The sequence below is a fragment of the Echeneis naucrates genome, chromosome 18 (genome assembly GCF_900963305.1).
Source record: "Echeneis naucrates chromosome 18, fEcheNa1.1, whole genome shotgun sequence".
NCBI lineage: Eukaryota > Metazoa > Chordata > Actinopteri > Carangiformes > Echeneidae > Echeneis > Echeneis naucrates.
The window spans coordinates 1,136,474-1,150,077 of NC_042528.1; the positions used below are offsets into that span (position 1 = coordinate 1,136,474).

Here is a 13,604-nt window from a genome sequence, read left to right on the forward strand (position 1 = left end):
GACTGATGCTGGCCTCCACTCTAAGCTGACCGACTGTAACCATGGAAACGACTGATGCTGGCCTCCACGCTACACTGACCGACTGTAACCATGGAAACGACTGATGCTGGCCTCCATACACTGACCGACTGTAACCATGGAAACGACTGATGCTGGCCTCCACGCTAAGCTGACCGACTGTGACCATGGAAACGACTGATGCTGGCCTCCGTACACTGACCGACTGTGACCATGGAAGTGAGTTCATGCTGTTCTGTGTCCGACTGTACCGAAACACGAATGTAAACTCAGTGTAAATGTGCGTTTACTCTTATTCAGTAAACAAACAAACAAACGTTATTGTGACTGTAACTAAATGTTTTGTTTGTTTGTTGAAACAGATTGATGAAGTTCGTTCACTGGATTACCCCGCTACCGCCATCATCGGACCGCAGTGTGTGTCTGTTCATCACACAGCGACCACACAAAAAGGCCGACATCAGCATATGTTCACAGGATGGACTGGATTTAGAAGCTTCCCCGCAGGATCTCTTTAATATTAACACATGTAGATGATGTGATGACAAACACAAACACACAACAATAAAAAACTATTTCAGCAGCAGTTTACATCAGAATCAATAACATTAAAGAGCCAGAATTCACAATATTAAAGCCCTAAAAGGTGATTTTAAACACAGCAGACGGTAATTTAAAGAGTAAATCGGATTACTGAACTGCGACTAAAGTGAAATAAAATTATTAAATTCTAATTCAGAGTCTGGATGTAGTTTTCTAACCAAATACACATCTCTCTCACACAGTAGTTGTTGCTTACATAGACGTTCTCTCTGTCCTGTAAACTGCAATAAACCCAAACACACACACAGACACGCCGTAAATCTCACCATAATACGCCCTCTGAGTGTACGTGTGTGTGTTTATGTGTGTGTGTGTGTTTTATAGGTGTTGTAAATTTGGCTGCCGGCGTTGTTTTTATCAGCATATTCGCAAGCTGTTTAGCCAACGGTGCAGATGTCACTGTTACGACCAACACACAAACACAAACGCACACATCAAGCAAAGAAGTTGCGGAGGGATAGAAGTGAACACACACACACACACACAGGGCATTTGACACTGTTTATACACTGTGGTATGTGTGTATAATCCTATCTAAATTCACCTGTGTGTGTGTGTGTGTGTGCGCCTGTGTAAGCCGGTGTGATTTTTTTTTGTGAGCTTTTTTTAAACATATGCGTGTTCAGTGTGCATGCTTGCAAGTGTGTGAAGGTCAGCACAAGAGTGTGTGTGTGTGTGGGTGTTTGTGGGTGTGTCAGTGTGAGTGTGAGCGTTATTTGATTAATGCTGAGAACTGTGGAGTGTTTAGAAAGAGGTCACGACCTTTCAGCTTCCATTCAATCAGACAGAGAGAGAGAGAGAATACCTCCATCCTTTTTTCTAACCTCTCTCTCTCCTTTTTATTTTTTCTTGCCCCTTGAGAATCTGATAAGCCTTAGTCAGCACACACAAAACGCACACACACACACACACACATTAAATGCCAATAAGCCGACCTCCTGATTTACCTGAGATACAACGTCCGCACACTTTCACTTTGCGGCCAAAAGTATGTGGACACCGTTGGGCAGCAGCTGAGGTATTTTTATAATAAACTAAAACAGAAAAACTGAAAACGACAACGTCAACGTGTCTGATTCTGTCTGACTGACTGTTTCTGTCTTTATCTGATCAGGAGTTCTGCTCACTGATGATGAAAAATCAGCTCTTTATTCTGTCGGAAACACACAGGACTGATCCAGACGCTCTGATTGGCTGTGACATCACCCAGCAGAGCCAATAGGAGCCATTGTTGGGTTTGGGACAGTTAACATTTCCAGGTTTTGCTCTCCCGTCCTTCAGGTGTCCACGTTCTTTTGGCCGGCGCTCCCTCTCGTCTTTTCATCTTTCTCTGAGTCAACACTTTTCCTCCTCCTCTTCGTGGTCTTCGTCTCCCGTCCACTATCTGTTAAATTGCTGTCTATCTCTCTCTCCTCTCTTTGAAGCTCTCTTTTAGCCCCTGCGGCCCCAGCCAATTACACACTGTTTGTCCACCCGTTTTCAATAAAACACTGCCTCCCTCCCTCCGTCCACCCCCGACTGCTTCCGTCCACTCCCGTCCTCCCTCCTCTGCCTCCCCCCTTCTTCGTTCTCTTTTTTCATTTTTAATTAACTTCTTTTGTAACTTGGAAGCGACCCCCCCCCAACCCCTTCCTCCTCCAACATGCCTCTTGCACTCCCACACTCCTTCTCACAAAACACACACTGCTGGAAAACACATTCGTCCTGTGTGCGACCTGGACACACAAACACACATGTAAATGGAGGTTAAACATGCTATTTACATATCAATTACAGGCAGACACCGAATCAATGATTAATGCGCGCTCAGATTAGCGCCAGGCCGGCTAGTTTAAGCGCTATCTGCCGGTGTTTAACTGCCGTGTCCAAACGGTTAAAGATTTTATACATTTGATTGAGATTTGAAGGCTTTTTATTTAAAGTTAAATGGGTTTTGATTATTTTCTGCCTCTGAATCAATGACTTGTGTCAGTTCCTATTAGCTCTGCTTCTCGTGGCTTCGGCCGCCATCAGCCGGGAAGATTTATACGTCTGATCGAGATTTAGATTAAGTGAGGTTAGCGCTTTTCAAGTAATTGAATGAATTTAGATTAATTTCTGTGTTTCTGTCAGTAAATTGTTGAAGTTTGAGCCCAATCCAGCCTGTTAGCTAAACTGCCGCAAGAAATATTTGACACTTTTAATCGGGAACTAGCCTTTCAAAGTCATTATATGAGATGAGTTTTTTAAATGAAATGAATAGTTTAATCAATTTGGATCAACTTTGGCCTTTTAAAGGTTGCTAGCTGTCACACTATCATCAGAAGCTGCAGGAGAAAAGCAGCTTTTACTTGCAAACTGGATAAATTTCAGCTCTGTTAATCATTTTTAGACTCTTAACTAACCAAATAACTTATTAATTCAAGATGATGAACTGAAGGCATTTCCCACATGGTCTGTTATCTTAACCTCCTCAACATGCTGTCTGAAACAGGATTAACTCCAGAAAAATTCAATAAACTCAAGAATCTGAGATCGAATTAACTCAAAATTAGATTTACGTTCATGTAAATGAATTTCATTTCATAAAATCCATCACTTATTGCCTGCTAGTTTACCTGGGAGTTAATGATTAAGATTTTAAAGATAATATTTTGTTTAAAAAAAAGAAGGTGAAAGTACAGAACGATGGGGGAGAAAACAAACTGGACAATTTGTCTTATAAACACATATCGACCAAACCAGACTGAACTCGCCACCGTCGTGATTAAAGCCCAGTTAATGAATGAACAGCGTGTTGGTCTTTATGTGTGACTGCTCTCCATTCCGCTCTGCTTTCATGTTACAGTATGTGGTTTTATGGGTCTGACTGGGCTTTTATGTCGGCTTGCTCTGTGTGATTTTACTGGCTTTAGCTGCACTTTTAATTTTGCTTTATCTTATTCTAATGCTGCAGGCTGCTCACGTTTTTCACGTACGCCAGGACGACAAACGGCATCCGGTTTGGGCACAACGTCCTGAAGTGTCCACCAAGATGTTTTAATATTCCGGATAATTTGGTGATGAATGGTGGGATTTAAGTTAATGTTTTATCTGATAATTAATGAGGACATTGAAGACAAATCAATAATAAAAAAAGAAAAAATCTACAGAGAAAAGTTACAGAAATCACAGTATGACGAGAAGAAATATTTAGGAATTTTTATTTCTCACAGGAAAAAGAGAAAATTAATGATTATTGGAAATTGTGCAAACTAAGACCAACTTCAACAGTTGCATTCATGCAAGCACTAACACACACACACACACACACTTTTTTTTTTTGACAGAGAAGCATGTATTGTTGCATTGTTTCCCTTGAGTAGAAAATTACAGTGGACCGGATCGCTTCAATGACAAGCTATCAAAACGACAGCATGTATGCCTGCACACACACACACACACACACACACACAGCGGGCTATCACATATACACGAGTTAACATACAAACACATTTACACACAAATGTACCATGCTGCTACTGAATGACAAGCTCATAGCTGCAAAAACAGTGTTTTCACATCTTCACATTAGGAAGCTCCTTCCTGCTGCTGAAGCTGCAAACCGGCGACACAACAAAAGACATCCAGCGGCCAAAAGAGTGCATTAAAAAAGGACACACGTTCTTTTTATGCTAATATGCAGGTGATAAGTTTACGAGACACATGAAAACAATTTAATTTCCCTCACAAGATCAATAAAGTTCAGCTATCTGTTGTTTTTATTATTTTTTTTTTTTTTTCAGTTAATTTGGAAAATATCAGAAAAGAGAAAGCGCCGTCTGTCATTTTAACTACAAGAATCTTTCTTTCCTCCAGTTTTTTTGTTGTCGTGTCACTTTTTAGGAAAATGTTTACTGAGGAGGGACATTTTCCCATCGACTTCAATAAAACCAGTGTTTGCAGGTTTAATGCATTTTTCTGCTTCTTCACTCAGTCCAGGTCGTGTTTAGTGATTCTTTGATAAGATCATAAGAGTTCGGGATCCTTCTCTTCTCGTGGCCTCCAAAGGATTTTAAAAGTTAAAGTTGAACTCTGAAACGATGAGGAGGCGCTTTAATCCTCTGCTGAGAAAGACAAAGAATTCAGAGTCTCTGAACGGCGAAGTCGAAGGTGAAACGTTAGATAATGTTTAATTCTGAAGACGAATTTGACGTTTTCTTAACTTTACTTGTTAAAGCTTCATTTTCTTGTCCTCTTTGTGCGTAAACAAAAGGAGAAACAACAGGAGTTTGGGAAGTTGGCACTCAAGTGGAGCACTAATATGTTTGTTTGCTCACACACACACACACACACACACACACACACACACACACACACACACACACACACACACACACACACACACACACACACACACACACACACACACACACACACACACACACACACACACACACACACTCCCACGGCAGTACAATGATGAGAACCTCTTCCTCCATAAACGTCTCAGTCAGTTTAACCACTGTTATTATTCTAATCATGATGACATGTTTTTAAATGGATTATTATACGTTTTCATTAATAACACGCTGTCTGGGAAGGAGTTTTGACGCGCGGGGTGGTGGTGACGGACACACACACACACACACACACACACACACACACACACAAATACACACTGCACATGTGCACTTCCATAAAAACTTAAAACACACACGTGCACAAAAACTCCACACATGCATAAAAACCAAAAAGAAGAAATAATAATAATAATAAAAATAATAAAAATCTGATTTTTAAGAAAACACATAAACGCACACACACACACACACACACACAAACACACACACACGTGCCCCTGACATGTTTTCACACTGGTAATTATAAATTACACTAAGTTAAAGTTTTTGTTAATAACACGCTGTCTGTTAAAGTTTCTGGATGACGAGGACGCTGGTGGGCGACACACACACACACACACACACAGATCTGCATGCATGCTCTTGTCATGTTTTTAATTGATTTCAGCTATAATTATTTTTATAATAACACACACACACACACACACACACACACACTCATCTGGACGTCATGTTGTAAAAAATGGATAATTATGTTTTTTTCCTGTTTTTATTAATAACATGTTGTCTGTTGGACACACACACACACACACACACACACACACTAACACACACATCACCTGTCCGCCCCCCCCCTTGCCCTCTCAGCTCCTCCTTTCCTTCCTCCTTTCATCTCCTCCTTCGCCTCTGACCTCCTCCTACTCTCTCGCTCTCTTTGATATTGCAGTTTGCGGATGGCGCTCGCCCTAAACTGTAAATCTGTCGGACGCTTCTTTTATTTCGTTTTATTTTTTCATCAAACACACACACACACACACACAGACACACATCTGACAAGCTGTCACAATAAATAGACAGATAAGACCAGGTGGAGGAAGAAGAGGGAAGGGGGGAAGGAAGGATGGAAGGAGGGAAGGAGGGAAGGAGGGGTAAATCACAGGAAGATTGAATAACAGAAGGATGGAAGGACGTAAAAGAGGGAGGTGGAGGAGACAAGGAGGGATGGGAGAAGGGAAGGAAAGAAAGAAGGATGTAGGAGAAGATAAGACAAGGAAGGAAAAAAGGAGAAGGCGGGATGAGGAAAAGTAAATAAGGAAAGGAAATAAGAGGAGGAAATGAGAGGAGGAGAGAGAGCGATGAAAGAAAAAGATGATTGAACCAGGAGAGGAGATGAGGGAACAAGGATGGATGGGAAGGCGTATAAGGAAAGGAAACAAGAGGCCAGGAGGTGAGGAGAGGTGGAAGGATGGAGAGATTACCTGGTGAACGAGAGGAAAAGCTGTTGTGACACTCCCTAATGCGATTTCTAAACCAATCTGCTAAGTGCACCGAAGACACCGCGTGTGTGTGTGTGTGTGTGTGTGTGTGTGTGTTCACAGGCATCAAATAATCTTGTTGCAGACAACACCCTCCTCCTCCCCTCCCTCCCCCTCCCCCTCCCTCCATCATTTTCATCTACATAAAACCTGAAAATCACGTCTTCTCTTCGGCGTTTGAACGCAACACGTCCACATTTCTGAGTGAGCCGAAAAACTTTTCACATCTATAAACTAAACAACACTTTCACTGATTTCACCATTTTATTTTTATTCCGTAGTCTGGAAAGTTATTTTGTCCCAACTTCACATAATAAAAATAATAATAAAGAAAAAACTGTATTCCACTAATTATTAATAACCCACCAACTGATTAATCAACTTGGCTGATTATTGATTAAAGAAACTGCTGAAAACGCTCATCTCTCTCTCTCTCTCAGTCATGGTTAATGTCTCTCGCCCCTTCCTTTTCCACAGTCCCTCTCTGAAAACTTGAAGACTCTGAAGACTGAAGCAGCCTTTGTGAAACATTATCTATTTCTCAGCACACACACGTTGACCTGCCTCTCCCCTCTTGCTGTTTTGTTCAGACCACACCCACAGACACACACGGACACACACAGGGAGAGGATCAGTTCTTTTCCGTGGTGACAGAGGGTCATATTTCTTGCTTTGATCTTCACCTCTCTCTCCGTTTTCATCTGGAGGAGAGAGAGAGAGAGAGAGAGAGAGAGAGAGAGAGAGAGAGAGAGACTCCTTAGCTCTCTCGCCCGGCTCTCTGGTAGGTTGGTAAGTGAAGCATGAAACTGCCTCCTCTGCCCCTGAGACACATCAGATCGGAGCAGCAGCCGCCACGCCGATGGATAGACAACGCAGTAAAAATTAAAGCGCACACAGGACATGAGGAAGCTGCTCGGTTTACACTCTGAGATAATCCTGTGTCCACAGGATGGAGGACGGCGTCCCTCTGACATCATAATATCACTTAAATTGTGTGTTTTCTATGATTGCGGTCTGTGGACTGATGTCGTGTTGTCGTTAAGACTTGAAACTGGATACAGAGCATAAACTCGGCGGCATTTATCCATAGATTTCAACAATATGACTTCTCAGAGTCATCAGGTTGAATCAGCCTCACTCTCAAAAAAAAAACATAAAAAGCCCAAATGGCAACTTAATTTGAGTGATAAATGTTTGTTGTTGTTTGCGCATCAATAATCAATAATCTGACTAACTGTCTGCTGATTATTTTTATTTATATGATTTATAAAAATTAAATTAGGTACCAACCTGCAGCAGAGAGGATGTGACTCCCCCAAAACTGCTTTTATTCTGAAAACTGACCATTCTTAGAAGTGATCTGTGATTGGTCGCTGTCAACACACACAAACACACACACACACACACACACACTTTCACGCTGCAGCGAAGTGACCTCAGCTTCCCGCCGGCCAACACTTTAACCTTTATCAATTAACCAACAGCACAAAGCGGAGCTGAAACCAGACACACACACACACACAAGCAGAAACAAACACACAACAACAACACAGACACATGCAGGCATTTATGAACACTGCCGCAGATACACACACAGACAAACACACAGATGTAACTTGACCCAGTATGACAACTGATAGCTCTGTTTGTGCTTGCTAGACAGTCACACACACACACACACACACACACACACACACACACATACCTCAGCCAGAAGGAAAAGCAAGTGACCATGTTTCAGTGTGTTTGTGTGCATGTGTGTGTCTGTGTGTGTTTTACAAACCACTGTGCTCCATTAAAAGAACTTAATGCTCCATGTAGAAGAATGAAAAACATCAAATTGATGCAGGGAGTTCACGCTGAGTGTGTGTGTGTGTGTGTGTGTGTGTGGGCTCTAACAGCCTGTCGTGATAAGGCGAGCCGAGAATAACACTCCCGACATCAGCAGCCCTCCCTCCTGTCGCTCACTATCGATTCCGTCTCTCTCTCTCTCACACACACTTTGACACAAACGCCGAGGAGGTGACGAAGGTCTGCCTGTCAGACCAGAACCAGAACCAGCTCAGACATCCAGCATCTGATTGGTCGGCTGACAGCAGGTCTAAATCAGACTTTTAAGAAGTTCATCCAAAAATAAAAACTGCCCTCATTAAAGCGTCCTCACTGTTCCTTCACTGGGAGCTTCTCTTGTGACCATGTGGACTTTTAACCTTTGACCTTTAACGGAGCTGAGAGGTGGATGGAAGGAAACTGAGTGTAAGTGATGCTGCTGAGAGCATCCGAGGTCTGACTTATTCCTGTTGAGTCGCCTCCCGACACACTTTTTATACTTTTTTTTTTAAGAAATAAACTTGCAGCGATGCAGAGAGAAAATGACCTTATATGCTGCCGTCTGCAGCGCACGGAGTCGATGTCATCTCCTTTTAATAACTCCTATTTCATTTTCCTTCGTCAGCCAGATGTGTGGGAACCCGAAACTGAGAAAAGAACAACTAAACTTAAGTTAACATGTACCGAGACACTGACTCAAAAATGCCAACTGGGTATAAGTGGTGGTTGCTTTTACCCACACACACGTGGTTACCAAGAAGTCGAAGGCTGCGGGATCCCAGTGGGAAATTTCTTTGGAGTATTTAATTTTTTTTTTTCTTTCTTTTCCCAGAGAATAATGTCAAGAGGGAGAGGGGGGCAAGAGAGCATCAGAGAGAGTGCGAGAGAGAGAGAGAGGCATTAGAAGAATGTCGATATGATTGGAGAGAGCGGAGTGTGTGTGTTCGCTGTGCGTTCAACAACAATAGCTCTCCAGCCGTGTTGTTCCGTGTGCATTCACCATTCACATGATCCATTATTACCCCTGACATGTACCGCTGTGCGTGAGGGAGAGAGAGGGTGATGGAGGGGAGAGAGGTGAGAGATGGGGATAAGGAAGAAGAGACAGAAATACTCCGCTGATTGTGTCTGTGTGAGAAACAGACAGGGGTGAGATAAAGAGAGAAAAGTGAGATAAAGAGTCAAAAATAGCAAAAGACAAAATGAGTGAACAGATGGACGGAAACAAAAAGGACAGAGGAGGAAAGAAATGGCCCCGCGCTTCGAAAACAGGGAGAGGACTGAACATTTCACGCTTAATAAACTACAGGCCAGAGTGTGTGTGTCTGTGTGCGTCTGTGTGCGAGTGTGTGGTCAGCTAAAAACAGAGGTCACTCCGCAACAGGCCGAAGCAAAACACAATACGCTGTTAATAATTAGCCGCCTCACACCGTCCGAGCAAAAAAAAAAACCAAACAGCAGCGAAGGTGACAGCCGGCCTTCCTGCTGACGTCCCCAGGTGAGAATCCCGGATTTTCCGAGGACGTCCCAGAACCTGGACTACTAACAGTGCGGCACTCCGTCCTTTTCTGCCTGTTATGAACACATGAATATTCAGACAGCTGGAAAAGTTCAACTTCTTCTTTTTTTTTTTTTTTTCCGTGGACGTAATGACAGGACGCCCCCCCTCCACAGAAAGTCTCAGTCACACTGAATGTAGAAGTTCATCTATCGGGTCAAAGGGTCAAAACTACAACAACCGACTTCCTGTTTTCTGACCAGCGTCGTGCACCTGCAGCCATCACCTCCAAAATCATTTCTTCACGTCTCTCCGTCTGACTCTAACCAGCGTGCCGCATTTCAGTTTTGCTCTCATTTAGAAAAAAATGAATGCAGCTCCTGGATTATATTCCAGGAATTCAATGATAGTTTGAAAATATCAGAACTGGATGAAAGAAAAATAAGATTTCCCCTTTTAGGTAATTCCACTTGGTTTCAGAAATGAAACCATGAAGTCAGATTTATTAATGAAATATCTTGGCACAAACTCACAAACCTTCTGTCCTTTTAAAATACTAATTTCATGCAGCTCGTTTCCACATGACAAAAAAATAATTAGCTTTTACAGGAGACATGTGCATGAAATCACCTGCAACAGTTCATCTTTCTGCGGTGAAAATAAACAAGAGAACAAGCCAATCGGATCATTTAAGAATTTAGAGACAAAAATCCCAAAACCCAAATGAATCCCTTAAACTTTTCTATTGGAGCGGTCTCCACTCAGACCAGATGCTGTTACATCCCTAAAATGTGCAGACTTACAGCAAACAGACGGTTTCAAAATGGTGGAGGTTCACAGGATGTCACTGACGGGTTTCATTTGAAAGGTCGGAGCAGTCAGATGGGCAGAAACAGTGTGAAAGAGAAGGTGACAAGTACACAAACACACACACTGCTGCACAGCACAGGCATTAGTACACACTGGAGTGTCTGTTTACACACAAACAACCATTAAAGCTGCATTTCTCCAACACACACACACTCTCAGTTTCTGCTAAAAGGCACAAACATCCTGTCTCACACACACACACACACACACACACACACACACACACACTGGTGAGAAACAAACTAGTGTATTGTGGGTCGCTGAATGTGAGAAGCTTTTCCATAATTAAAGTCAACAGAGAGAAGCTGCAGCAGGTTGTTTACCGTTTTAACACCAAAAATAATGGAGCATGTGCACCACAAACACACAAACACCGAACACAGTAACACACTCCAACACAAACAGGGAGGGAAGTTGTGTCGGAATTAGCCGGTTAGCTGGAGCAACGAGACTCACGCACGCTGTAAAGTTGCCGAACTTCTGAGCACACAAACTGTCGGACCGGAGCTGATTGGGAATCGAACCCACCTGGCGCTGGTGCAGTCCTGGTACAGCGTCTCGAAGTCCTTCCTGGAGATGAGCTTGCAGCGGTTGACGCCGGGCTGGATGGCACCGAGCCCCCGCAGGACGCGCACCTGCTCCACGGTGCAGACCACCGGGGTGATGTCCAGCCGCTTCAGCTTGGTGTAGACGGTGTGCAGCCCCCCCACCAGGTGCTTCAGGAACAGGTCGAACACCTGCGGGAGGCAGATGAGCTCCTGGCCGTCCACGCCGAAGCTGGCCACCTTCACGCCGTGCACCTCCACCAGCTTGCACTCGCTGCACAGACCGGGGCCGGACGAGGTCTGCGCCAAGCCCGGGGAGCCCGGGGTCAGGCCGGCCGCGCTCAGAGAGCCGAGTCCGGGGAGCGGACCCAGAGCGCCGCCGCCGCCGCCTCCGGACACCAGCGGGGCGGCGCCGCCGTTGCCCAAGCCGGCCAACGCGCCCCCGGGTCCGGGCAGGAAGGCGCTGAGCATGGAGCTGGTGAGCCGCGGGGAGGGCGACAGGGAGTGGGGGTGGGAGTTGGTGTGCGGGCTGGAGGTGCCGGTGGAGGCGGCGGAGGTGTGGAGCGCTTCCGGGCCCGAGCGGTACAGAGCGACCGGAGTTGGGGTGCCCGAGCCCGGCGTGAGGAGCGGAGGGGAGCCGGGGAGCGACATGGAGGGGGGTGGAGGGGGTGGAGGGAGGGAGGGAGGGGGGCGGGGGGGGCCGCACACACACACACACACACTCACTCACACACACACTCTGTGCTCAGAGCTCGTCCTCACACACACACACACACTCTCACACTTTCCTCCGCTGCGCTCCGCGGCCAGTTGGAAACACTTGTGCGTCTTTTCTCCGTGTGGTCCCTCTTCCTCCTCCGCCTCCTCCTTATCCAGGTCCGGGTCCGGGTCTCGGTCTGGGTCTGGGTCTCGGTCTGGGTCTAGTCCTGGGTCTCGGTCTGGGTCTCGGTCTATCCGTGCGTGGAAAGCGGACTGTCCGGTCTGCGCGTTAACGCGACTGGATCAGACTCCGGGTCAGCCCTCGTCCTGGTCCCGCCCCCTCCAGAGATGACTGACGGCCCCCTGAGCCAATCAGAGCGCAGTCCCTGCAGGACTGGAGGTGTGATTGGCCAAGGAGGAAGAGGGGGCGTGTGTGTCTGTGTGTGTCTGTGTGTGTGTTATCAGTCACATCTCATTTTGCTGTTTTATAAACTTTCTCACGAGCTGCTCGATTCAACGGGAAGTTTTTATTTTCTTCTTCGTCCACTTTTTTTTAAAGGGCCAATCCTCTGAACTACTGCTGTGTGTGTGTGTGTGTGTGTGTATTTGTGTTGTGTGTCCTGTTGTGGCTCAAATGCGAGCTCTGGTGGCGAGACCGACGCATGTTCAAAACACACACACACACACACACACACACACACACACACAAACCTTTGATGAGCCGGCAGGTGGGAAGGAGAGGAAGGAAGGAAATGAGGAAATAAGAAGGGAAGATGAGATATAAAAAAGGAAAGGAGGAAGGAGAAACAAAATGTCTTGAAAAGAGAAGTGTGTGTGTGTGTGTGTGTGTGTGTGTGTGTGTGTCTGTGGACAGACAGACAGGTTCTATAATCCCGTGTAATCTCATTACAACAAGAAGCTCTGCCTGAATGAGAGCGAGCAGGACTCGCAGCATCAGACCGCCTGATCTGGTTTGAGTTTGGTCCAGGAGTCAAAGAACCATCTGATCCCATCTGATGTCACAGGTCTGTCTGTCGGCCATCTTGTTTCTGCATGTATCTGTGTGGACCTTTAAAGTCTGGCTGTGGACTGAATGGGAACTTTAAAGGCAGCTGCTGTCTCATTTGTCGCACACAAACACCCCCCCTCAAAAAAAAAAAGAGACAGGACTCGAGCTAAACGTTGATCAGCCATTTTTAGGCCTTTTTTTTAATGCCTGACCAGCAGTCCAACCTAGGCCACGCCCCCCAAAAAAACCACGTGACATCAGAGAGTCGAATGAATTCAGAAACTTTTGAGGCAGACAAATGAAAGTTTCTGCTTCGTGACAAAATTTTGCACAGATGAATCAGGTTCACGTCATTTTAGTGCCATTTTATTATCACAAATGAAGCTCAGTGACATTTTTTGTGTTTTCGAAGGATTTTTACACCAAAATCTTTAGCGTGAAACACGTTTTTTTTTTTTTAAAGGTGTTTTAAAGGCGTCAAGCTGGGAGCAGGGGGGTCAAGGAGAAAAGGTGGAGCGGTGAAGGAGAAATAAAAAGGTAAAATAAAGGAAGACAGAGACATGAGGGCAATTATTTTCCTCCCAGGACTAATAATAATCAACCTGAAGCCGGACTCAGGGAGAAAGAAAGTGAGGCCGACAGAGAGAGATGAGCTGTTAGTGGAGGTGAATATCT

The 13,604-nt window shown here is 45.0% G+C and overlaps 1 protein-coding gene across 1 annotated transcript in view; it reads right to left on the reverse strand.

Annotated features, from left to right (window-relative positions):
* dachb (dachshund b) overlaps positions 1-12,187 on the reverse strand; it is a 55,201-nt gene extending 43,014 nt beyond the window's left edge. The window contains exon 1 of the mRNA XM_029526509.1: positions 11,205-12,187. Within this exon, the coding sequence (XP_029382369.1) occupies positions 11,205-11,872 (668 nt within the window). The 5' untranslated portion in view covers positions 11,873-12,187. The remainder of the gene's footprint in view (positions 1-11,204) is intronic.
* Positions 12,188-13,604: the final 1,417 nt, after the last annotated feature.